Raw genomic sequence first — 27,987 nt, 5'->3', positions numbered from 1 at the left:
GCTGTTTGTCCTCCTGTCCTGTAGGCGTTGCTGGAGCGCTGCTTCGTGGAGCTGCGGGAGCGGGCCAGGCGCCTGGAGGAGCTGCTCCCTTGCAGGGTGAGCTCTGAAGAGCAGAGGGAGGTGCTGGGCCTCCTCTGTAAGGTCCACGAGCTGGAGATTGAGAATGCGGAGATGCAGTCCCACGCCCTGCTCAAAGACAACGTGATCCGGCAGAAGAACTGTGTGGTGCAGCGCTTCGAGCAGCACCGCCACCTCTGTGACGAGCTCATCCAGCAGCAGAGACGGTTTATTGACGGTATGTCCAAACAATGCTTTCTTTTTTTACTACACTAGCTATAGACTTCAGACTTGATTGAACGTGTAATAATTCAATATTGGCTATGTAGGTGTTGTACTGTATGTTTAGTGTTGTATTATGACAACTATTCTAACATGGATTGTATTGTGTTATAGTGTGAGTAGTATTCTAACCTATATTGTATTGTGTTGTAGTATTCTAACCTATATTGTATTGTGTTGTAGTGCGAGTACTATTCTAAACCTTATTGTATGTGTTGAAGTATTCCTAACCTATATGTATTGTGTTGTAGTATTCTAACCTATATTGTATGGTTGTGGTAGTTATTCTAACCTATATTGTATTGTGTTGTAGTATCCTAACCTATATTGTATTGTGTTGTGTGCGAGTAGTATTCTAACCTATATTGTATTGTGGTTGTAGTAGTTTCTAACCTATATTGTATTGTGTTGTAGTGCGAGTAGTATTCTAACTCGTATGTAGTGTGATAGTATTCTAACTTGTATTGTTTGTAGTGTGAATAGTATTCTAACCTGTATTGTGTGTGTTGTTGTAGTGTGAATAGTATTCTAACCTCATTTGTGTTGTGTTGTAGTGTGAATAGTATTCTGACCTGGTTGCAGTGTGAATCGTATTCTAACCTGTATGTGTGTTTAGTGTGAATAGTATTCTAAACGGTGGTGTAGTGTGATAGTATTCTAAACGGTGTTGTAGTGTGAATATTATTCTAACCGGTGTTGTAGTGTGAATAGTATTCTAACCGGTGTTGTAGTGTGAATAGTATTCTAACCGGTGTTGTAGTGTGAATAGTATTCTAACCTGTGTTGTGTTGTAGTGTGAATAGTATTCTAACCTGTGTTGTAGTGTGAATAGTATTCTAACCTGTATTGTGTTGGTGTGTGAGTAGTATTCTAACCTGTATTGTGTTGTGTTGTAGTGTGAATAGTATTCTGACCTGTGTTGCAGTGTGAATAGTATTCTAACCTGTATTGTGTTGTAGTGTGAATTATTCTAAACGGTGTTGTAGTGTGAATAGTATTCTAACCTGGTTGTGTTGTAGTGTGAATAGTATTCTAACCTGTGTTGTAGTGTGAATAGTATTCTAACCTGTATTGTGTTGTGTTGTAGTGTGAATAGTATTCTAACATGTTTAGTAGTGTGAATAGTATTCTAACCTGTATTGTGTTGTTGTGTGAGTAGTATCTAACCTGTATTGTGTTGTGTTGTAGTGTGAATAGTATTCTACCTGTGTTGCAGTGTGAATAGTATTCTAACCTGTATGTGGTTTGTATGGTGAATAGTATTCAACCTGTATTGTTTGTAGTGTGAATAGTATTCTAGCCTGTATTGTGTGTAGTGTAAATACATTTCTAAACCTGTGTTGTGTTGTAGTGTGAATAGTGTCTAACCTGTGTTGTGTTGTAGTGTCTAACCTGTGTTGTGTTGTAGTGTGAATAGTATTCAAACCTGTGTTGTGTGAATAGTATTCTAACCTGTATTGTAGTGTGAATAGTATTCTAACCTGTGTTGTGTTGTAGTGTGAATAGTATTCTAACCTGATTGTGTTGTAGTGTAATAGTTTCTAACCTGTGTTGTGTTGTAGTGTAAATAGTATTCTAACCTGTGTTGTGTTGTAGTGTGAATAGTATTCTAACCTGTTGTTGTAGTTGAACAGTATTCTAACCTGTGTTGTAGTGTGAATAGTATTCTGACCTGTATTGTGTTGTAGTGTAAATGGTATTTCTAAACGGTGTTGTAGGGTGAAATATATTCTAACCTGTATTGTGTTGTAGTGTAATAGTATTCTAACCTGTGTTGTGTTGTAGTGTATATAGTATTCTAACCTGTGTTGTGTTGTAGTGTGAATAGTATCTAACCTGTGTTGTAGTGTGAATAGTATCTACACCTGTGTTGTAGTGTGAATTATTATCTGACCTGTATTGTGTTGTAGTGTAAATAGTATTCTAAACGGTGTTGTATGGTGAATAGTATTCTAACCTTGTATTGTTGTTGTAGTGTAAATAGTATTCTAACCTGTGTTGTGTTGTAGTGTAAATAGTATTCTAACCTGTGTTGTGTTGTGTGTGAATAGTATTCTAACCTGTGTTGTGTTGTAGTGTGAATAGTATTCTGACCTGTATTGTGTTGTAGTGTGAATAGTATTCTAAACGGTGTTGTTGTGTAAATAGTATTCTAACCTGTATTGTGTTGTAGTGTAATAGTATTCTAACCTGTGTTGTGTTGTAGTGTAAAAGTATTCTAACCTGTGTTGTGTTGTGTGTGAATAGTATTCTAACCGTGTTGTGTTGTAGTGTGAATAGTATTCTAACCTGTTTTGTAGTGTGATAGTATTCTGACCTGTATTGTGTTGTAATGTGAATAGTATTCTAAACGGTGTTGTAGTGTGAATAGTATTCTAACCTGTAGTGTGAATAGTATTCTAACCTGTATGTGTTGTAGTGTGAATAGTATTCTAACCTGTATTGTGTTGTGTTGTGTGTGAATAGTATTAAGCTAACCTGTATTGTGTTGTAGTGTGAATAGTATTCTGGCCTGTATTGTGTTGTGTTGTAGTGTAAACAGTATTCTAACCTGTTTTGTGTTGTTGCAGACCACAGACTCCTGGTGCCCCCCCACCTTCAGGAGCTGTATTGGATGTACATGAGAGAGCTGGATGAGAGGAACCTGGACAGATCCCTGGACAAGGTCAGCGGGTGCACACTCAAGGTAGACAACAGAGAACGTGATTGAGATTGAAATCGAGATCAAGCACAGAGACACACAATTCCAACATATAAAGATATCCTTCTTCCTGTACCATATGCTGTCTCCAGGAGGGCTCCCTGCCCAAGATCACTCTGCCCAGCCGAAGCCGTGACCCGGGGCAGGACGTGGACTCAGACCAGGAGAGCGTTCGCACCATGGGCTCAGAGACCAGGCATGGCCGGGCCAAGACCCGCAGACACACCCTGCCACCCATCCTACCTGAACCTGAAGGGTAAGAGGACGGAGGGAGGGAGAGTGAGAGGGTGGGAGAGAGAGGGAGTGGGGATGGGAGAGTGAGTGAAAGAGTGAGAGGGTGGTGTTTGGTTTAGGAAAGAGAAACCCTCCATCTTATCCTTTTTAGGAAGGACATTAGTTTAACTGACAATCTTTCTCTCTATCGATCTTTCTCCCTCTCTTGTGCTGTCTCTCTCTCTCCCTCCCTCTCCCTCTCACAGAGACAACAACCATGTGTGTAAGAGCAGTCCCCATGCCAGACAGATGAAACATTCTGCTGTGTTGACCCCTCCTCCCATCCACTTCAACGGCCAGGGGAACAGAGAGGTGAGAACACAGTACCATCCACACTGTGGATATCTACTAGGCCTGATGCAGCTCCTGCCATTACACCTGTGGAGACACCATAGTAATGGAGGGTACAGCCATATCAGGGCTAGATTTCTACCAGGTTTCATATCTGCATACTTCCCTATGAGAGTGTGAGTATAATGCCACATGTCCCTTCTCTTCTGTCCTCTCCAGCTGCAGCCATTGGCCCTAGAGACAACTCTGAACTACAGCCACCTCAGCCACAGTGTCAGCAGTCACCTGGACTCCTCCCCTGAGAGCAGCGAGACGGGCCAGGACGTCCCCCTCACACGAAAGGGTAAGAGACATCCAGGAGCAACAGCAGACGAGAGATACAGGATAGGGAGAACTGCACGGACCACAAATTCATGGATTACAGAATATAGCCAGGGGCAATAACATTTACATTTTATTATCTTATCTTAGGTCAGGATGTTGGTGTACTAGATGAGATCATAGTAGAGCCTCTGTCAAATGTCTCCTTTGATTCTACACCTACATTGCTTGCTGTTTGGGGTTTTAGGCTGGGTTTCTGTACAGCACTTTGAGATATCAGCTGACATAAGAAGGGCTTTATAAATACATTTGATTTGATTGATTTGATTTGATTCAACAGAGAGGCAGCAGATCCTCAAAGGGGTTCACAACATTGCAGTGAAGGCTGCTCGCCGCCGCTCCAAAGCCCTGGAAGTGGACGCCCTGCGGCTGCCTCCTCCTCCCTCCCCCCTGGACCCCAAGAAGCACAAGAGCAGCCTGTCTCTGAGTGAGGCGCCCCCTAGGGGCCTGGCCCTGCTCCGCGGCCGGCAGCCCAACCCAGAGCCCCGCCACGACACCTCAGATGAAAACTTATCCAGCAGCACGGGGGAGGAGCCTGTCTCCCAGGGCACCTGGACACGCCCACGTAATCGCCAGCCGGCCTCCAAGAACCCAAACCTCTCCCTCCGCGAGCAGGACTTCGAGGCTCGCTGCCGGAAGAGACGCTCCCGCTCGTTCGAAGTCACAGGTCAAACAGTGAGTAGTGTTCATTAACTAGCTCCCTGAGTAGTATCTAATGATTCAGGACTGTATGTTAGTAGAGTCATCAGCAGCTGTGATTGATCGATTGATCGATTTGACAATTACATAGACATAATGAAGCGGCTCCAGTACATAGCCTACACGATATCAGCCTTAACACACTACCCCTGCCCTCCCCCTGCTCAGCTGTATCAGTCTAAGACAACGGCAGCCCAGCGTATACGCCCATTGGACAGCACGTCAGACCCCCACCTCCACATCAACGGGCAGCCCCAGGCCCCCCTCTTACGCCCCCAGCACAGGGGGGTCCCTTCTCTCACCAACGTCCGGCTGCCACACAACAACCACCAAACAGGTCAGCCTCCTTTTACCCACACCTCCACATTAAAAATAATATTACTGCATGCAGCCATGGTGGGGTTCAAGCCTTATGGCGCCCACTGCACTACCATCAGGACAAATTGGATTCATTGCCCTTGGATATCTCCTCACAGTGTAGCTAATTAAATATATCAACACACAGTTCTTAAACAGGGCTCTGTATACAGTTTTTGACTCATGCTTTTTACAGGCCCCATCACAGAGTCCTCCCCAGTCCACCTGAGCAACCTGAAGCGTGTGTCTCAGCTGCGCCAGCCCATGCTCTACACCACGGGCACCGGAGGTCAGCGCACCCGCAGGCACTGAGGGCCTAAAGGCCTACTTCTCCAGGGTCATGTTCATTAGGGCATAGAATGGACATTTTTGCAATGGACAAGAAAAATGAGTCCAGGTAGTCCCTTCCTGTTTTCTTCAGTTTGGTGCCTGATGATCATGACCCAGGGTTTTCTTACACAGGACTTCCCAACACCAGCACTACCCTGACCAGCTGACCCTGAGAATGTTGATTGGACTAGATGGACTGGACTGGAGAAAGCTGGACCTCCAATCTCCACCTTCATGCTCCTGATTGACTCACAGCCCAGTCTAACCCTGGAGCCTTGAMCCCCCTTATGTCCTCTGGCCCGTGACCTCTGACCTGTGACTTCCACACTGGCTGTACATTGAACCCAGAGACCTAGCTTTTCCTCATGCTGATCACTAGTAGGGTGGATGATGCCCCAAGACCTCACCATCACAGACCCCAAAGATCTTCTGTCTGTGACTTTTACTCTTCTATCTGTGACTTTGTCTTAAATGGCGCCCAAGTTCTATATAGTGCACTACTTTTGACCTGGCCCTGGACAAACGTAGTGCACTATATAGGGAATAGGGTGCCATTTCAGACACAGGCTGTGACTGTTTTCTCTGCTCCTCGTTTCCCTGCTCAAGTGGTACTGTGAGTGACCGTTCAGTGGCCACCACTAACCACTACTATGGTCCTGTACACATTCCGGTTCTACAGATGATTTGGCACGGTTGTGATACTAAAGACTTTTTCTGCATACAAATAATTACAAAAGCCTTGTGGACACACTGCATAATAGTTGTTTCTTCTCTCTTCTTTATGAACACGTTTTATAAATAAATTTCTTTCTACAGCTTATCAGCGTACACCCAATATGTTCCCCCTGTTGATGATGCTTATTATTCATTATGGTTGAACCAAAAGATTACATGTAACAAAAATGTAATTCAATTGGAAACAATTAAATATATATGTAAAATTAAATTAAACAATAATGAATGTTGATGCTAATATTATGTACAATGTATGATAACAATAGCCTAATATATTCTATATGCTGTAAACTATTGTCTTTTAACAGTTTCACTCAATTCATTCTAATTGACTTAATAATTATGACACACCCCTCACTATTGTCATTGGTTGCACTAATTCCACTGTTTGTCTACATAACCTGGTTCAAGCATTCATGACATTACCCTGAAGAAGGCACAGTGATGCCGAAACGTTAAATAAATAAATTACTGGGAGTTTAAATATACAGTGCATTCGGAAAGTTTTCAGACCCCTTGACTTTTTCCACATTTTGTTAGGTTACAGTCTTATTCTAAAATTGATTAAATKGTTTTTTTCCCTCATCAATCTACACACAATACCCCATAATCACAAAGGAAAAACAGGTTCATTGGGTATGACGCTAAAACCATGGCACATCTGTATTTGGGGACTTTCTCCCATTCTTCTCTGCAGATCCTCTTAAGCTCTGTCAGGTTGGATGGGGAGCTGCGCGGCACAGCTATATCCAGGTCTCTCGAATTACTGGGAGTAATCTCTCGAGATGTTCGATTGGGTTCAAGTCCGGGCTCTGGCTGGGCCACTCAAGGACATTCAGAGACTTGTCCCGAAGCCACTCCTGCATTGTCTTGGCTGTGTGGTTAGGGTCGTTGTCCTCTTCGCCCCCGTCTGAGGTCATGAGCGCTCTGGAGCAGGTTTTGATCATGGATCTCTCTGTACATTGCTCTGTTCATCTTTGCCTCGATCCTGACTTGTCTCCCAGTCCCTGCCGCTGAGAAACATCTCCACAGCATGATGCTGCCACCACTATGCTTCACCGTAGGGATGGTGCCAGGTTTCCTCCAGATGTGATGCTTGGCATTCAGGCCAAAGAGTTTCATCTTGGTTTCATCAGACCAGAGAATCTTGTTTCTCATGGTCTGAGAGTCTATTGGTGCCTTTTGGCGAACTCCAAGCAGGCTGTCATGTGCCTTTTACTGAGGAATGGCTTCCGTCTGGCCACTCTCTCAGAAAGGCCTGATTGGTAAAGTGCTGCAGAGATGGTTGTCCTTCTGGAAGGTTCTCCCATCTCCACAGAGGAACTCTAGAGCTCTGTCAGAGTGACCATCAGGTTCTTGGTCACCTCCCTGACAAAGGCCTTTCTCCCCCAATTATTCAGTTTGGCCGGGCGGCCAGCTCTAGGAAGAATCTTGGTTGTTCCAAACTTCTTCCATTTAAGAATGATGGAGGCCACTGTGTTCTTGGGGACCTTCAATGCTGCAGAAATGTTTTGGTACCCTTCCCCAGATCTGTGCCTCGACATAATCCTGTCTCAAAACTCTATGAACAATTCCTTCGACCTCATGGCCTGGTTTTTGCTCTGACATGCACTGGCAACTGTGGGACCTTATATAGACAGGTGTGTGCCTTTCTAAATCATGTCCAATCAATTGAATTTACCACAGGTGGACTCCAATCAAGTTGTAGGAACATCTCAAGGATGAGCAATAGAAACAGGATGCACCTGAGCTCAATTTCGAGTCTCATACAAAGGGTCTGAATACTTATGTAAATAAGTTATTTCTGTTTTATATTTTATAAATTTTCAAATATTTCTGAATACCTTTATATAACATTTTAGAACAAGGCTGTAATGTTTAAAAATGTAAAGTCAAGGGGTCTGAATACTTTTCGAATGCACTGTATCTATGCATAGTCATTTTACCCCTACCTACATGTACAAATGACCTCGACTAACCTGTACCCCCTCACATTGACTCCGTACCGGTAGCCCCTGTATATAGCCTCGTTATTGTTATGTAATTTTGTGTTACTTTTTATTTTATTTTTTACTTTAGTTTATTTAGTATATGGGGGGGCCCAGGACCAAGTTTGGGAAACCCTGCCATAAACAATCCATCTGTACAGTCACAACATGAGCACACCAGTTAACTGCATGGCTACAAAGTGAACTCGGTAGACAGGACACACTCCACAAAGTGTTTTTGAGAAGTTTTATTTTGAAAGATAAACAAGTTATTCAACAGTACTGGTGTGATCCATAACAGGTGTCTAGACATGAACATGGGCCTATGTCCTAGAGTCATTTGGCTGTCATAGGTATAGATTACATGTCAGCATATTGTTTTCATAAGAGTGGAAGTGCTGAATGTACCTGCTAGGATTGGATTAGTTTACCTCACATTGGCAGGCAGGCAGCAGGCTGTGTTCTAACACATGCAGCAGTCGTGTGTGTACTTGTGCATGCACTAGCTAATTGTAAGGGGTTTTATAGTACCGTTGTCTTGGGTCAATGGGAATGTATTTCCACTAGTGGAGGCGGCTGAGGGGAGGACGTTTCATAATAATGGCTGGAACAGGGTTAATGGAATGGCATCAAACACATAGAAACTATGTGTTTGATATCCCTCCACTACTTCTGCTGCAGCCATTACCACGAGCCCGTCCTCCCCAATTCAACCTCCTGTAGTTTCCACATAATGACGCCAACACAAACATGCGTGACTTTGTAGGCTATTAGCTTTTGTTTGTTGACATTTATCAAAGAAAGAAAAACAATTAGCTTAGCTGTCCAATGAAAATATTTAGGCTTCAGAAATAAATAATTTTATTGAACATTAAATCAGAATGAGCAAAATACCTAGAAACGTTGTAATAACAAAGTCATGCTCTGGATAAGAGCGTCTGCTAAATGACTTAAATGTAAATGTAAAATGATCAAATCTTTCCTGCACGTTTCTCTGCTGAACTTCATTATACAACTACACACTACTTTTCGATCTCTGTTCTTTCTCGTCCCTCCTGCTCCGTGCATTGTGAAACACGTGCAGTCCAAATTACATAATCCAAACATCAAGAGCTGCGGTCTGAGCGGCCAAACCACATAAATAGTGCCACAACAATTTCAGGGATTGGTCCATATGCGACCAATCACAAAAATCACAAACGCTCTTCAGATGAGTGGGCGTGGCCTCCAGGGTTTGGAGCTCTGTCATGAGTGAGAAAGCTTGTCCGTCTGTTCCTGAGCCATAGAAAAGTCCTATTGACACTGAATCGTATTTCCATAATTTGCAATGTATGTTTTTGACATTCTTAGAATGGTTTGAAATAGAATTGACATTTTACATTGTGAGAATTATATTTTTGCTCAGTTGTTGTTCCGTATGCAATATATGTAAAATGAGACCTATTAGAGTTTTTAGGAGGTTTTCCTGTGCCTGAGACACAGACACACACACACACACATACACACACAACCATCTCTTAGCATGGCTTGACCTCAATGGCCTGACTTGCTGATGCATCTTGAACTTAAATCTAGAAATGAAAACAAATACTATTAAAATAGGAAAATGGGCAAACATGAGTAATGGAAATTTATGAATAAATGAATGACTGAATGTTTCCATTTTGAAGAAAACAATATATGAGCTGTCCCTATATGAGCAGTTGACAGAGTATTAATAGGAGCCAGTAGTAATTTCCTTCTCCTGACCCATGGCCCAGTGATTTGTGTCTATCCTAGATGTGTACCTTCAAATAATATATACCAAGGAAAAGTTAGACGCTGAGAGAGAGAGAGCTTTATCAACCTACTTCCATCTCTATCATGCTCCGTCCACAACAAGAAATATGTGTTTTCTCTAATGCATGCATACATCATCAACAATTTTTTCTGCAGTTTGAATATCTTATTCTGAGTAGAAAAAATAATGGATACTGTTCAAATTCTGAATCTCAAAATAATGCCCCCCCCCCTGCACAGTATCCAAGACTAAACAACTAGGCCATGCAAGGTTCATGGATTCATTTTTTCACCTTTTTCCTGCTCCCATACTAAATAATCCTGTATATCTAGGGTATTTTGGTCTATTCAGCCCCAGACGAGTGGCTGTGTCACAGGATTACTGAGAGTGCAGGACAGGATTTATCCCTGATGTAACTTGTCTATCTCTATCTGTTTGTTTATTGTGTGTGTGTGTGCATGCGTAGGTGTTCGTACGTATATTCATATGTCCTTGCTTGCCGGTCTTTTTGCTTTCTGTTGTTGTCCTCTCTGTTGATTTGGCCTCAAATTCAGGTCACAGTATATACCTTAGCCACTGTGACACCATGGCATTAGGGACAGATTTAAGAACCCCCAAAATCCTAACCTAATTAGAGGAAACCACATACTGTAACACCTTAGATCAGTGTCTAAGGAAATGGCACCCTATTCCCTAGTGCACTACTATTGACCAGGGCCCATAGGTCTCTGGTCAAGTGTAGTGCACAATATAGGGAATAGGGTGCCATTTGGGATATATATAGGCCTTATGTCAACTTCAACCTACTCTGTATGGGGTGGTGACCTACTGACCTACTGTGCCTCAGGTTGTTTGTACATCACTTCATTTTTTAGAGGAGTGTGATTGCCTAGCATTCTAGCTATACATTCTATAACTCTTAGAACATGACACGAGGAAACAGAAAATTACATTATATTTCAAGTCTGTACATTTCCCTAGATCCTGCCATCCAGGTGCAACAAGGCGATATGAACAAAGACAATAACGATATAACTGTCCCCTCTAATGGCTGTGTGACCGGACTCAGTACTTTTTTCATAGTTTCATGTTGAGAGGTTGTATGTTATGCCCATATTGATGCAAAAGTCCTGTTTATAAACATGAAATAGTATGAATTTAGTATTGTTAGTTCGATTTTTTGATTCAGTGTATCAGTCTTTCTACATACAAAGTAACACTTGAATAATTTACAAAGACCAATGCGCCCTCCCATTTTTATGTGACCTGCGCAGGGTTGCTAGGAGAAATGATGTCACAAGCGAATGCCAGCCCACAGTGGAAGAAATTCCTACAGTGGAGAAGAGGCTATTTTTATTTTTTTATTTTTTAGAAGGCTTCCATCAAAATCCGTCTCCATCGTTCTTGATTTTGGGAAGGATTATATCAAAAACAGCTAGAACATAATCTACACATTCTAAGCTTTCAGGCAATAACAATATCGTGGTGTTCCGAAGAAAATATAGATATAAAAGGGATGGGGAAAGTTGGATTGTTACAGAAGGAACTTGATCTTCTGGGATTCATGGGGAGGGGGGGCGTCTGAATAAAGGGGTTTGTAATTCCAGCAAAGTAAGGTGATATTTGGGGTGGTTTGGTAACCAAAAAGAGCAACAACACCAAGGTTTACTTTTTTTTCCTCTCAAAGCAACACATTCTGAAGGTTGCTTCGTAAGAATAACATTGAACCATGGAATTGAGAGTGGGAAACCGATACAGGCTGGGCAGGAAAATTGGAAGTGGATCTTTTGGAGACATCTATTTGGGTGAGTAGCTAGCTAACGAAAATGTCATCAATATTACACAACGTTACCGTAGGTTGGCTAACGTCAATTGAACATTTTAAACTAGCTAACGTTAGCTAGCTACCATATACACCGTCTCTAACCTAGCTCGCTACCTTGCTAACATTAAACCAAACCAGCTAGCTAGCTACGTTAACTGGCCAGCTGATGGGAATTTGCAAATATGTTATTGGTTAGCATGAACATAACACAAACTGTCAATTCCCAGCACCTATTGTCCCCTTGGCAAGCCAATAACTTTAGCTAGCTACGTTGGCCACGATCCAGATAGATAGCTAACCTGAGCTTGGATCACGAATGAGAGGCTTTTTGAAAATGTATAAGTTAGCTAGTTCACTTCACAAACCGACCGAACAAGTCACCCACCCCAATAGAGTTTGCCAGTAGTCATCCCATCTGTCAGTTCATTTCAAGGGCTGGAGGGCAGTTAGCTAGCTGCAGTAGAGCTAGCCAAATGTCCTTCCCAAGCAGTTGCACTCGTATAGGATGGGCAATGAAGACCTTTATCTGCTTCCCTAGATCCAGATTAGCTCGTGGATACCATTTCTCTGCGTCCCGTATGAAGGAAGTTATAGGTAGTTTAGCCAGCCAATGCTAACTAGCGTTAGCACAATGATTGGAAGTCTATGGAATCTAACATGCTTGCAGTTGCCATAGACCTCCAGTCATTGCGCTAACGCTAGTTAGCAACTTCCTTCAAACTGCACACAGAGACATACATGGTATCCACGAGTTAATCTGGCTCTAGGGAAATAGATAAAGGGCTTCAATGCCAAAATCCTGAAGTATCCCTTTAAGAGTTGTGTTGACATCTAGCTGTTTGTTGGTTGTTTTTTAGTGTGTTGTGTATGTGGCCCTGTGGTTTTTGCAGTCAGCTGGTAACTGAAATTACATTCTGATATGTTATCACCTCCAGGGTTGAGCTCACAGACCTTTGTCATAAGGTACGATGAACACTTCCTGCATTTTGCATGAGTCAATTTGAATCTTGTCATGCCATAACTGTAATGGTGTTGTTACAATGCTGATATGCTTCCTGGAGTGAAGTCATGTTTTTTTTTCTTTGGGTAGGCCTAATATTCCTCCCCATGTTGAATGCTGAATAGGTTTTACTGGACCCAATCCAATGTTTGAATCTGGTGTATGTTCTGTCCTCATTGTAGGTGTGTTCAGTTGTCCACAGGAATTCCTCTGGTTGAGTTGAAGCAGGAACAGCCACAGGGTTGGACATGATTCTCCAGCTTCTTGGCACTACTCTAGTTAGTGTATACAGGCAGAAAGAGCTTTTTGTTTACGTGGATGACATCAGTGAAGCTTCTAACAGCCATGTCATTGTTTCACAAACCGTCAGTGTGTAACATATGAGAAAGTCAGATCAGATTATAACCCCCACTACTGCCCTGTCTGTGGTAGCCTGTCACGAGTCACAACACCCCAGCCCTCCACCCTGCCCCTTTTCTAAACAAATAGGTCTAAACTCCATGTAAGTCGAAAAGGTTGCTTGACTTGCTTCTCAGTTGAATTTTTGTTTTTGAAAGGCTTGGGTCATTTGGATACTGACTAGAATGTTATTCCAATCTGTGAGTTGTTTAACACTAGGGCTGTCACTGTCTTGCAATTTGCAGTTACGGTAATTGGCCAGGCCAATGAATAGTCGTCGACCACCACTGGCTGCAAAAGAAACATATGGCTTTTCTCTGCAACTTCACTATTACTTTTACACTTTGTTATTATCAGTAGCACTTTTTTATTATTTTATCAGATTAAAGAGATGAAATCCAGACAGGCTTGTTTTAGAAAACTTTCTGAATGGACATAGAGAATTAGTCAACTCGTACACACAACCCACCCACCTGAAAGAACACATCAATCAAAGCCACCTGCAGTGCATATCACTCAGACACTGAAGCAAACCACATTTCTCCTTTCCCAAAAATGCATTAAAAACCTTACCTTAGCTTAATCCTTTCTGTAGGATTTTTTTTTTTTTAACACTTTACATTATGGGATAATGTCATATAAATTGACGAGGAAAGTTTTTTTTAAGGGGGGTATATAGACAGCTGTGGTGGGCATGAAGATGAATTTAACAATCATTAGACAATAGAAACATGTCAAATCAAATTTTATTGGTCACATACACATGGTTAGCAGATGTTAATGTTTTGTGTAGCGAAATGCTTGTGCTTCTAGTTCCGACAGTGCAGTAATATCTAACAATTTCACAACAACTACCTTATACACACAAGTGTAAAGGGATGAATATGTACATATAAATATATGAATGAGCGATAGCTGTGCGGCATAGGCAAGATGCAGTAGATGGTATAGAGTACCGTATATACATATGAGATGAGTAATGTAGGGTATGTAAACATTATATGAAGTGGCATTGTTTAAAGTGGCTAGTGATACATTTATTACATCAATTTTRCCATTATTAAAGTGGCTGGAGTTGAGTCTGTATGTTGGCAGCAGCCACTCAATGTTAGTGATGGCTGTTTAACAGTCTAATGGCCTTGAGATAGAAGCTGTTTTTCAGTCTCTCGGTCCCTGCTTTGATGCACCTGTACTGACCTCGCCTTCTGGATGATAGCGGGGTGAACAGGCAGTGGCTCGGGTGGTTAATGTCCTTGATAATCTTTTTGGCCTTCCTGTGACATCGGGTGGTGTAGGTGTCCTGGAGGGCTGGTAGTTTGTCCCCGGTGATGCGTTGTGCAGACCTCACTACCCTCTGGAGAGCCTTACGGTTGTGGAAGGAGCAGTTGCCGTACCAGGCGGTGATACAGCCTGACAGGATGCTCTCGATTGTGCATCTGTAAAAGTTTGTGTTTTCGGTGACAAGCCAAATTTCTTCAGCCTCCTGAGGCGCTGCTGCGCCTTCTTCACAACGCTGTCTGTGTGGGTGGACCAATTCAGTTTGTCCGTGATGTGTACACCGAGGAACTTAAAACTTTCCACCTTCTCCACTACTGTCCCGTCAATGTGGATAGGTAGGTACTCCCTCCTGCTGTTTCCTGAAGTCCACGATCATCTCCTTTTGTTGACGTTGAGTGTGATGTTATTTTCCTGACACCACACTCGAAGGCCCTCACCTCCCTGTAGTCTGTCTCGTCATTGTTGGTAATCAGGCCTACCACTGTAGTGTCGTCTGCAAACTTGATTGAGTTGGAGGCGTGCATGGCCACGCAGTCATGGGTAAACGGGGAGTACGGCCCCAGTGTTGAGGATCAGCGGGGTGGAGATGTTGTTTCCTACCCTCACCACTTCGGGGGGCGGCCCGTTAAAGTCCAGGACCCAGTTGCACAGGATGGGTTTGAGACCCAGGGTCTCGAGCTTAATGACGAGTTTGGAGGGTACTATGGTGTTAAATGCTGAGCTGTAGTCGATGAACAGCATTCTCACATAGGTATTCCTCTTGTCCAGATGGGTTAGGGCAGTGTGCAGTGTGGTTGCGATTGCGTCGTCTGTGGACCTATTGGGTCGGTAAGCAAATTGGAGTGGGTCTAGTGTATCAGGTAGGGTGGAGGTGACATGATCCTTGACTAGTCTCTCAAAGCACTTCATGATGACAGTAGTGAGTGCTACGGGGTGATAGTCGTTCAGCTCAGTTACCTTAGCTTTCTTGGGAACAGGAACAATGGTGGCCCTCTTGAAGCATGTGAGCGCAGCAGACTGGGATAGGGATTGATTGAATATGTCCGTAAACACACCAGCCAGCTACTCTGCGCATGCTCTGAGTAAAACACGCGTGGCTAGGGATGCTGTCTGGGCCGGCAGTCTTGCGAGGGTTAACCCGTTTTAAATGTTTTACTCACATTGGCCACGGTGAAGGAGAGCCCACAGGTTTTGGAAGCGGGCCTTGTCAGTGGCACTGTATTGTCCTCAAAACGAGCAAAGAAGTTGTTTAATTTGTCTGGGAGCAAGACGTCTGTGTCTGCGACGGGGCTGGTTTTCTTTTTGTAATCCGTGATTGACTGTAGACCCTGCCACATACGTCTCGTATTTGAGCCGTTGAATTGCGACTCTACTTTCTCTAAACTGACGCTTAGCTTGTTTGATTTCCTTGCTGAGGGAATAGCTACACTGTTTGTATTCGGTCATGTTTCCGGTCGCCTTGCCATGATTAAAAGCAGTGGTTCGCGCTTTCAGTTTTGCGCAAATGATGCACTTGCTAATAAACGTGCACACAGCCTGTCCATAGCCTCGTGATCAGCCTGTCCATAGCCTCGTGATCAGCTGTTAATACATTTTTGTGAAGCAATGGGTGGTTATGTTGACACTTTTAATTTGAGGGCATTATCTAAATCTGTTCAACCACTTATTGATAAGGGTAAACTCTGGTGGATATTTGTCTTTTAGGGTTGCCTATAGCACAGATGCTCGCCTAGCTTCACTTTACCAGGCGTATAATATAATAGGTTATACGAATGGTGCATTAATATATTAACTTCTAACTTACGCATCTCTGTCTTCACTGTTCCCTTGCACAATTCACGCATCTCTGCTGGCAACTCCACTGGCCTCTCTTCCCCCTCTCTAGCTCTTGAACGAGTAGCCTATAAGCCAGGGACCTTTTCTAGCATGAGAGCTACTTTTAAAAAATGAAACATGTCGCAAGCTTTTTCTTTTTTTTTTGCTTTCAAATAGGAACATTCTCTTTTCTCCTGCAACGCCTCCCTGGAAGAAGTAGTGCACTGTGTTCTGTCAAAATACCTGGTAAAATCATGGTTAATTAACAACTCTAAGGGACAGGGGGGGCTATAAAATCAGATTTTCGTCCCCCCCAAATTCGGATATTTTCACATTGTTTTCTGTTTTATTTTTCCTCGTTTTAGATTTTAGTTTTTCACTCAATTACAGTTCTTAGCAAAACAACGACATTGGATGTTCTGATTCGATGTTTAAATCACATCACAAAATCTTTTTTGGGGGGTGCGTCTGGAATAAAACGAAATTGATTTGAGTGTAATTCCCCTTTAATTGGGCCTCTGGCCCTTTTTAATTGTGCATTTAGTGAGTGAGGAATGTGCCTTCTAATGTGCCGGTCTAGACATGTTTCTGTACTGCTGCTGCTATAAGCGTAGCGTGTAAAGTGCTGGTTTCATGAGTTGAAATTAAAGATGCCAAAAAATGTTCCATGCGCACAAAAAGCTTATCTCAATGTTGTTCACAAATTTGTTTACATCCCTGTTAGTGAGCATTTCTCCTTTGCCAAGATAATCCATCCACCTGACAGGTGTGGCATATCAGGAAGCTGATTAAACAGCATGATCATTACACAGGTCCACCTTGTGCTGGGATAATAAAATTCCACTCTCTAAAATGTGTAGTTTTGACACACAACAAAATGCCACAGATGTCTCAAGTTAAGGGTGTGTGCAATTAGCATGCTGACTGCAGGAATGTCCACCAGAGCTGTTGCCAGAGAATTGAATGTTAATTTCTCTACCATAAGCTGCCTTCGTTGTTTTAGAGAATTTGTCAGTACGTCCAACCGGACTCACAACCGCAGACCACATGTAACCACGCCAGCCCAGGACCTCCACATCCGGCTTCTTCAACTGCGGGATTGTCTGAAAGGAGAGTGGGGGATGCTGAGGAGTATTTCTCTCTGTAATAAAGCCCTTTTGTGGGGCTTTGGCTGAGCCTGGCTCCCAGACCCACCCATGGATGCGCCCCTGCCCAGTGAAGTGAAATCCATAGATTAGGGCCTAATTTATTTAAATTGACTATGTGAACGGTAACACAGTAAAATCTTTTAAATTGTTGGATGTTGCATTTATATTTTTGTTCAGTGTAGATACAAATGATATACATACTCATGATCTACTTCTTCCAGGTAAGCCTACTTTGCAGTTAACATTTTAATTGCGACGGTTTTTGTTTTTTCCTTCAGCCCACACAGGTTATCACATCAACTGGCTACACACAGTGATACACAAACACTCACACACAGTGATACACAAATGCGCACTACAGATAGGCAATATTGCTGGAAATTGGCAGATATTGTTAGGTTTGGCTTTTTAAGCCAATAGTGGCTAACCAGGGGTGGGATAATGTCAATTAGATAGTTGCTGGGAAATTGCGGTGTGTGACTTGTGAGATTTGTTTGCGAAAGTTTAAGATAAACATGAGAAATTGCATATACTTTTGGAATTGTTTGGCGAACTACTCATAGGTGGGCTTTGACCTGTTGGAGACCCCTGCTATAGACAATGAACAGCAATATAGTTTAAAACGTATTTGTTTTTAAACTAATAGGTTTATTGGTGGAGAGACGCATCGATCTACCATATTGCTTGCTGAATGGCTATAAAATAGGCTACAGCATTGTCAATGAACTGTCAGGATAATTGATGGCGAGCGCGACGTGTAGCCTAGCTCTAGTGTGATGTGATCACATTGGCTAAATTGATACCTTGCTGCACTTATTCATTGCAAATGTAAATCACAGGCAGAGAGAAATTGAGTGAATTCATACAACAAACCCACAGCCCTCTGTGGCAGTGCGCGGCCTGTCAGTGACAGTGTCCCAGATAATAATTTATATTGGTCAACAGCTTATTCGCTTGCGAAAAGATCCATTTAAAAAATCCAACATGTTCCGAATAAATAATTGACGGATTGTGGCAGGACGATATTTTGCAATTGGTGTGAAAGGCGTCATTAACAAGATGAGGGTTTATATAAGGGTTTCCGTTAAGAAAATGTAGGGCCGGACATTCAACCGGAAGCATTTTAATTGACCTACATTTGAGAAATTTACCGAACCCCTAAGCATTGGGTGCGTAACCTGGTAAAGGCGTCCACCCACGGTGCTCAGAATGACAAATCACATTTAGATTATGGTAATTAATTTTACACAGAACATGCAAATCGAGGATGCAATGACGTGTGTCCTTACTTCGCACTTTGAAGATAAGAACTGTCCACATGTACTTTTCCTCAGCCAACAACACCGTACCAAACCGCAAAATCACCAGCCTATGCATAGGCGGTGCGTGAGTTTCAAGTTTGGGGAAGCACATTTTCACCATTAAAAATGCACCTTTATAATAAATCATTCCATGCATCATCGCATTTGCAGACATATGTAAGAGCCTTCTATTTGTAATTTGATAGTCATAATTTAGGATCATATAATTCAATCACTGTTCGCAAAAAATATATATTTCAATGCATGGCTGTGTGCGGATGGCGTAGATGCCTGGGCTATAGGCTATATCAGATACGTTTCTTTCGTTGCACGGGAAAAGGCATTATTTCATGCAATTCAACTACACTTTATATGACTGGAGACATTAGCAGCATCTTTTTATATATATATATATATACGACAAATTACAGGGTAGCCAAATCTGCTGACAGATGTTGACCATGTAATAGGCCTATGAGAAGGGGAGACACTCATATAATATGACGTCCATCTAAACTGGAGGAGGAAATGATTGTCCAAAAACGAACTTAAGTTGCACTGACCAAACAATGATAAGAGTGACTATGCGCAGTGCGCACTCACCTTGGATTTGGCCTATGCTCTCCACTGGTGCCAATAAGATAGGCTATAGGACTGCTGTTGTTCGCTCAATTAAGTTGATAATTTTGATAACTAAAAGACAGGTTAGTCTTTTTCATTGTCTTCTCAGTAATGGCCATTTTGTTTTCCTGCGATTGAATTGTGAAATTTTGCGATATGCCTGGCTGGACCTGTACTTTTCACTGACCGTCGCAGCTCAACAATCTTCTATTTGTTATTTGCCGCACGCGCAATTGTTGCCTTTCCTTCCGACTGTAGGCAAAGCGATTCAATACAATCCACAACTAATTTTTCTTTTAAGGGGAAGCTAATGATCCTCTGGCCAAAGTATGCTTTAGTAGCCTGTTTTCAATAATTTTATTTATTCATGTATAGACAGGAGTAGGCTTATTATGCCATATAATTTTGCCAATTAAATTAGGGAAAGCTTAGCTAGTATTTGTTTTTTCTTCCTAATTATTTTAACCAAAATAATGGACTTGAGAAAGGGCCTTTACTGAAAATAGGCCTTTTGCAGTATTTCAATCATGACAGGAGCATCTAATTCTTATTAAAGAGCCAGATCGTTTCCTAAAGTATCCTTTATGAATGGACATAGGCCTATAAAGCGAATCATCGAACTCACAATCACACCCCGCAAAAGGACCCATAAACGCGGGTTTGGATAGGATTGTCCATTTGACACATTGTAGCAGCCAGAACAACCTTGTCGACTGCTGTTGAATAATTAATAGACACATCCAACTTTTTTATTTTATTTTTTAGACTGCTTTATTTACTAGTAAGAAATGAAAATATGCATTGTATAAAAAATTTAAAAAAGTCCACATCTAACTTTTCTTTTAGGCTTCTGCAACCCCGCTAGCTGCTGGAGCATCAAACAGTTGGAAAGAGATGTAGACGAAGTTAGCAGAACTGCTTATAATCGTTAGTAAACACTCCAGCTATTAGATTAAGTTGATCTATACAAAATTAATGTAGGCCTATTTAAACAGTTTTGATGGCTATTTTATTATCATGCTGGTCTTCATCCATAAATGTCAATTACAGGGTTATTCAATTACTGTCACAGTCCTATTAAATGTTTGTGCATATTCAGGTTCAGAGACACTCACTGACTTTTGGAAAAGTAGATTTATTTTGTCCTTGCATGGCTGCAGTTTAATTTATGGTCAATATATAAATTGTGTTGCAGATGAGAAACCTCATGTCCAACTCCAATGAAACTCAATGTTCCAACTCAACAGACATGAAGTGTAATGGAATTGCCCCAACCGTGCACCACTGAGTGTAAGGCTGAGTGTATGTTTTTAATGAGTCGTGACTGTGAAATAGGAGACGTGTAGTGATAAGGCCATCCAGCCCACCCCACCCGCACCGAACCACTTAGGATATAGTGTGGGTGTTTTGCTTTTGACACCCTAGCTGGATTGCATAACCAGACCAAACATCTATATCACTCTCCTAGGCCACATGAAACATTCCTCACACCGAAAGACTTATGTTGAGTTCATATAGTTTGACTGTACCACGTGAAGTACAATTTGTTCATTTCTAGAGCATGCAGACTTGACTGCCAATTTTGTGGATAAAAAAAACACTGCATTTGCTCAATGCTCATGAAGTCATCCATGTTTTGGAAGGCTAAACTGTTATGCCATGGGGAAAAAATTAACGTGTCAGTCCTAAGTGCCTAGTTCTTATCCATTGTAATGGGAGAGACAGAATATTATTTCAGCGAGGGAATGGATTAGTCTCCATCCCAGGTCAGCTGTGTTCCTGTGTACTCTTCAGGTGATTGGGGGGAGGGTGTTCATCCTACTCACATACAGAGGGGAATGGGAAGCTCCAGTCAGCTGTAATTCCCTCAGATTAATGCAGCCCCCTTTATGTAACCACATGTACGATTCATCCAACATGTTATTGTGTGTTCATGGAGGTGTTAAGTGCTTTTCAGGAGAGGGTCTGAGTCATTCACTGGCTGGTGGCTCTGTTGTGTAGTTGACGCTCGCTTAGAGTTCCACACGTGGACTGTAGCCTACTTTTGAAATGAAATGTCAGATTTATAAAGCTCCCGTTTCCCACTGCTAGCACACAGGCAGCAAATGTGCACATCTTCAATGCATTTTTTGACTTGTAGCTTTTGCAAGCCGCCCTAAGAGAAGTAGGCCCAGTACTAAAGTAGAGGAATAGAGAAGTAGGCCCAGTACTAAAGTAGGATTCTGGTCAAGCATGCTGGCAGTACTCATTAAGATTACAGTTAAAGTTGGTTTGTTTACCTGTTTGAGTTGCATTCTTTTGTGACTGGTATGATATGAATGGGACTTGGTGTATATGCCCCGTCTACATTTTAGTAATTTAGCAGACACTCTTAACCATAATGGCGCTTGTAAGTCGCTCTGGTTAAGTGTCTTGCTCAAGGGTACGTCGACAGATTTTTCACCTATCTGCCGGAATGTTCAGTCAGCAGGGGCTTGCACATCACCAGGCCCATGAGTTTCCCCTCCCTTACTGGTCAGGTAAAACTGTCCAGGCCCTAGTCCTTTATAGGCCTAAATCATACTCTGAACTGAAAGCAATAACACCCCGGTGGCTCTTTATCCATCTACATACATTTGTATTGACAATCTTTCCTCTTTCTACTCCAGGCACAGACATCTCAGTGGGAGAGGAGGTGGCCATTAAACTGGAATGTGTGAAGACCAAACACCCTCAGCTCCACATAGAGAGTAAGATCTACAAGATGATGCAGGGAGGAGGTGAGACATGGGTCTGAAACATTATACATGGGCCAGGCTGTGGCTATCAGTCTCTCTTTCCCCATCTCCCCCTTCTATCTACACCCTTCATCTTCCTTCTCACCCTATTTCCCCCCTTCCCCCAATGTTAATGTGGTTTTCACATCGCTGGACAAGCAGGCAGGCAGGCAGTCATCCACATGAGTCAGTCATGCCAGCCAGCAGCCTGAGCGAATAAAGACTCAGTGGAACCTGTCATCAGATCACAGAGCCAGAGAAACAGCACTTGTGTGGGATAGGTATCACATAAGAAATCATGTTAAACCCAATAAAGAATGGGATTTCCTTTCCCTACAGTGGGCATCCTTATAAATCACTCTCACCTCCATTCCCTACGGTGGGCATCCTTATAAATCACTCTCTCCCTTCCATCCCCTACAGTGGGCATCCTTATAAATCACACTCTCCCTTCCATTCCCTACAGTGGCAATCCTTATAAATCACACTCCCCTTCCATTCCCTACAGTGGGCATCCTTATAAATCACTCCTCCCTTCTATTCCCTACAGTGGGCATCCTTATAAATCACTCTCCCTTCCATCCCTACAGTGGGCCATCCTTATAAATCACTCTCCCTTCCATTCCCTACAGTGGCATCCTTATAAATCACACTCTCCCTTCCATCCCTACAAGTGGGCATCCATATAAATCACCTCTCCCTTCCATTCCCTCACAGTGGCATCCTTATAAATCACGCTCTCCCTTCCATTCCCTACAGTGGGCATCCTTATAAATCAGCTCTCCCTCCATTCCCTACAGTGGGCATCCTTATAAATCACGCTCTCCTTCCATTCCCTACATGGGCATCCTTATAAATCACGCTCTCCCTTCCATTCCCTACAGTGGGCATCCTTATAAATCACGCTCTCCCTTCCATTCTACAGTGGGCATCCTTATAAATCACGCTCCCCTTCCATTCCCTACAGTGGCATCCTTATAAATCACCTCCCTCATTCCCACAGTGGGCATCCTTATAAATCACTCTCCCTTCCATCCCTACAGTGGCATCCTTATAAATCACCTCTCCCTTCCATTCCCTACAGTGGGCATCCTTATAAATCACGCTCTCCCTTCCATTCCCTACAGTGGCATCCTTATAAATCACGCTCTCCTTCCATTCCCTACAGTGGGCATCCTTATAAATCACCCTCCCCTTCCATTCCCTACAGTGGGCATCCTTATAAATCACGCTCTCCCTTCCCATTCCCTACAGTGGCATCCTATTAAATCACGCTCTCCCTTCCATTCCCTACAGTGGGCATCCTTATAAATCACTCTCCCTTCCATTCCCTACAGTGGCATCCTTATAAACACGCTCTCCCTTCCATTCCCTACATGGGCATCCTTATAAATCACGCTTCTCCCTTCCATCCCTACAGTGGCATCCTATAAATCACGCTCTTCCTTCCATTCCCTACAGTGGGCATCCTTATAAATCACCCTCCCTTCCATTCCTACAGTGGGCATCCTTATAAATCACGCCTCCCTTCCATTCCCTACAGTGGGCATCCTTATAAATCACGCTCTCCCTTCCATTCCCTACAGTGGGCATCCTTATAAATCACGCTCTCCCTTCCATTCCCTACAGTGGCATCCTTATAAATCACCTTCTCCCTTCCATTCCCTACAGTGGGCATCCTTATAAATCACTCTCTCCCTTCCATTTCCTACAGTGGGCATCCTTATAAATCACCTCTCCCTTCCATTCCCTACATGGCATCCTTATAAATCACGCTCTCCCTTCCATTCCCTACAGTGGCATCCTTATAAAATCACCTCACCTCCATTCCCTACAGTGGGCAATCCCGTCCATAAAGTGGTGTGGAGCAGAGGGAGACTACAACGGTGATGGTGATGGAGCTGCTAGGCCCCAGTCTGAGACCGTTCAACTTCTGCTCCCGCAAGTTCAGCCTCAAGACTGTCCTGCCTGCTGGCTGACCAGATGTGAGACACAACTGACCATTAAATCTCAGCTCTTATGCGCTATTAGGGTCCTCCATCTTCTACAGTTATGTCCACTATTGTGCTATGAAATCTGCTAGCAAATTAGAAGCGCAAAGTAAAGCTGTCCAGGAGGTTAGTGGCCACCCCTGCTCTTATGTATGTGAAAATAACCCTCCTCTCTTCTCCTCCAGATCACCGGATTGAGTACATCCACTCTAAGAACTTCATCCACAAGAAGATGTGAGCCTGACAAACTTCCTGATGGGCCTGGGCAAGAAGGGCAACCTGGTGTACATCATCGACTTTGGCCTGGCCAAGAAGTACCGCGACGCCCGAACACACCAGCACATTCCCTACCGCGAGAACAAGAACCTGACCGGCACCGCGCGCTACGCCTCCATCAACACACATCTGGGGATAGGTAGGTCACACACACACACACATCTAGAGATTGATCACATACACACAAACGCTATGCGCGCACACTTCTCAGCACAAGCCTGATAGTGGAGCACTTTCCTTCGATCATGTCAGATCTGGAAAGGAAGGATGCTTTTTGAAGGTATTCAAACATGTCCAGTGTGACTTTCTCCTCTCTCCCTCTACAGAGCAGTCTCGGCGTGATGACCTGGAATCTCTGGGTTATGTCCTGATGTACTTCAACCTGGGCTCTCTGCCCTGGCAGGGCCTCAAGGCCGCCACCAAGAGACAGAAGTACGAACGCATCAGCGAGAAGAAAATGTCCACCCCCATCGAGGTGCTCTGCAAGGGATACCCCTGTGAGTAATGTGATTTTCTACGTTTACTCCATCCTGCTTATAGTGTACTAAGGGTTTCTGTGCTTGTCATGTAGTAACAATATACTGTTGGAGTGTTTCTGTCCGTTTGTCTTGTCCTTTCTGCACCTCTCTACAAAGAGATCATGCTGTGACCCTGTAAACATGGGAAAGAATTGCCCTTCCCGATGATAAAGTATTCGGATTAAAAGATGATAATAAAGTATTCGGATTAAAAGTAACACTTTTCTTCCTCCTCACAGCTGAGTTCTCCACCTACCTGAACTTCTGTCGTTCTCTGCGGTTCGACGACAAGCCAGACTACTCGTACCTGAGACAGTTGTTCAGAAACCTGTTCCACAGACAGGGCTTCTCCTACGACTACGTCTTTGACTGGAACATGCTCAAGTTTGTGAGTACTGCCTCTTAATTGTTAATTAACCAGGAGGATAAATATTAATGATTTATTACACATTAGTCCTCTTAACCATTAGCTAATGGTACCTCAGCGGCAGCTTTCTGATCTAGTCTCCATTTCTTTCCTTCTGACTGCCCCTAATTCCAAGGGGGCCAACCGTGCAGCAGAAGAGGCGGAGCGGGAGCGGCGGGACAGAGAGGATAGGCTGAGACACAGCAGGAACCCCGGGGCCAGGGGACTCCCTGCCGCCTCAGGACGACCCCGAGGAACACAGGACACGGCGCCGCCTACACCCCTCACACCCACCTCACACACAGGTTAGTGTTTCTCACACATACCTACACACACACACCTTAAACCCCTCACACACAGGTTAGTGTTTCTCAGACATACCTACACACACACACCTTAAACCCCTCACACACAGGTTAGTGCTTCTGACCGACACCTAGATGACTTTGATGTATGGATTACTTAACAATGTGCTTGACTATTGGCTTGTCATGGTCAGGGAGCATAGTATTTACTTCTCTCTCCTCTCTAGCCAACACGTCTCCACGACCGGTGTCTGGTATGGAGCGGGAGAGGAAAGTGAGCATGCGGCTTCACCGGGGAGCTCCCGTTAACATCTCCTCGTCCGACCTGACGGGACACCAGGACACCTCCCGCATGTCCACCTCACAGGTACAAGCTCGCCCCGTCCCTAGTCGCACCCCCTCGGGCCTCACCAGATGACCCTTGACCTCATACGACCATGCCCCATCGTGACCCACTCCTGCAGAGAAATATGCAACACATAACTAATGAAGTTGTCTATAGTCGAAACTTGAAGCAGGAATGTCTCCTGACTGTCTTTAGATGTCAGTAAGAGTAGCTATACGTCTAGCAGTGCATCAGTAAGGCCGGGATCACATCAACATAATCTTTTAAAACATGAATGAACATAAAGCTGTTTATTGGAGGGAGGAACTTCAGCTAGCTATGTAAATAGCCCTGTCGTTAGCAAGACAAGGAGAAGAGGTGGAAAGAAATCCACCCCAGGATTGAGAGGAAACCCTCAACATCTCCCCACTCTCCTTGGACAGCGTCAATATCTCCCCACTCTCCTTGGACGGTGTCAACATCTCCCCACTCTCCTTGCCCATGTCTTAACGTTTCCACCAGGTGGTCATGGGAGTTATTTATCTCCCAGGGCATTGGTGTGACGGTAAGCATGCCATACTACAGACCCAGATCCACTTGTCTGACTTGCCCTACGGCCTTCTCTCTCCCTCCTTCCCCCCCAACCCCAGAATAGCATTCCCTTCGATCATCACGACAAGTAGAGGCTCGCCACGTCCTCGTGTGACGGCCCGATGGCCACACTAGGTGAGTCCTGCTCAGGCTGGCGCTGTGTCCCAAAGCACCAGGGATGCACGTCTCCTGTCCTATTGGGCAGCACTGTCTGTCTGCAGGCTCTCCATTCCTCTCTGTTACACTATGAAAGGGGGTTGAGACCATGTGATCACTGGAGACAAGTAGCTTCAATGTTAGCAGCTAATATCGCTGATGACAATAGGAGCTAGATTTCAGCAGGCCAGACTCCTCCCTTTCATAACGTACTGATCAGTGTGTGAGTCTTCATATCAAACACTGCAGCCCTTGATAACAGGAGTGCTGCATTCCAGCCTTGTGATAACAAATACACGTGGGGAATTAGTGTTTCCCTTATTCCTGGCTGTCACCCCACCTAGCTTTGTGACCTATCCTCCACTCAGTGCGTGTGACTCTTTGCAGTGGTTGGACTGTCTGACGTTCTCCAGCATGTGACTGCATTGGGTCCTATTCTGCTCCTAACTCTCTAGTGTCCTTCAAACCCTCTCTCCCTTGACTTTTACTACTGCTCAATGCTGCATGGTTTTTCATACATCTCCAGAAATTCTCCTCAAGCTACAGTTTAGGTTCGCCACGGCTGAAAGCGTAAACTCTGGTGAATACTGCATTTAGGTGTATTTTTCTGACACGTGAATGACGCACCAGACTAAAGCCATGTGATGAGGTGGCCCAAAGCTGTCTACCCTCATCTATCACCCTCAGCATATCTGCTGCAATACACAGAAATACTGCTGCTGCTACTGAGGAATATGACAAGATTAAGCTATTTTCAACCCTTCATGCATGTCTTGAACCTTATGAAGAATATTCTGATATTGTACGTCTGGTATTTTTAATGACATTTTAAGTGCAGAAGAGAATGAAGTATAAGATGGAGATTCCATGCAGAGAAGCTAGATTAGAGATCCCCGCCTGCAAGTATAAAAGTTTCTCTCTTTCTCTCAGATGGTGCCTGGTATGATCCCTGGTGGCCTCCACTCTGCAGCGCCTCGATGAGACAAGACCCACAATGCACCTGGCACAGCGGAGGACTGCACCAAGCCTGGCTCAACCAATCAACTGCCAGCCAGCCTAACTACTTCAGAAACCATCGGAAGACCACCACTTTCCTCTCCTGACCTGGTGTTCTTTGGTTGATCCTCTCTTTTTCCACACTAGATCTCTTGTTCCTTTCCCGCTCGCCCTTGCTTCCTTGTACTCTCTCCCGAACACTTGCAATCGTTGTGATAAAGAATCTCTGAACTACAGACCACATCTGCAACCTTTTTTCTGGGAGACATTTCCAACGTCGGTGCAGAGGCTGTGGTCTTTGCTGCCATGGCGATCTAACAGATTTAATTTAGACTGAAACGACAAATGGAACGACAACAACCGCCACCATTATCGCCATGGTTACTACTTATCATCCATAGCACTT

General features: G+C 43.7%; 1 protein-coding gene and 1 pseudogene across 1 annotated transcript in view; both read left to right on the top strand.

Annotated features, from left to right (window-relative positions):
• Positions 1 to 10,979, top strand: part of LOC111977372 (kinesin-like protein KIF19) — a 101,392-nt gene extending 90,413 nt beyond the window's left edge. Inside the window, exons 13-20 of the mRNA XM_024147617.2 lie at positions 25 to 295; positions 2,910 to 3,025; positions 3,133 to 3,296; positions 3,520 to 3,625; positions 3,824 to 3,947; positions 4,266 to 4,660; positions 4,853 to 5,021; positions 5,238 to 10,979. Coding sequence (XP_024003385.2) covers positions 25 to 295; positions 2,910 to 3,025; positions 3,133 to 3,296; positions 3,520 to 3,625; positions 3,824 to 3,947; positions 4,266 to 4,660; positions 4,853 to 5,021; positions 5,238 to 5,353 — 1,461 coding nt within the window. The 3' untranslated portion in view covers positions 5,354 to 10,979. The remainder of the gene's footprint in view (positions 1 to 24; positions 296 to 2,909; positions 3,026 to 3,132; positions 3,297 to 3,519; positions 3,626 to 3,823; positions 3,948 to 4,265; positions 4,661 to 4,852; positions 5,022 to 5,237) is intronic.
• Positions 10,980 to 24,087: 13,108 nt separating this feature from the next.
• LOC111977765 (casein kinase I-like) lies at positions 24,088 to 27,987 on the top strand (annotated as a pseudogene).

This window comes from Salvelinus sp. IW2-2015, linkage group LG18, assembly GCF_002910315.2.
Source record: "Salvelinus sp. IW2-2015 linkage group LG18, ASM291031v2, whole genome shotgun sequence".
Taxonomy (NCBI): Eukaryota; Metazoa; Chordata; class Actinopteri; order Salmoniformes; family Salmonidae; genus Salvelinus; species Salvelinus sp. IW2-2015.
Note: the sequence above shows the minus strand (reverse complement) of the source record. Positions and strands in the feature narration are given on the sequence as shown.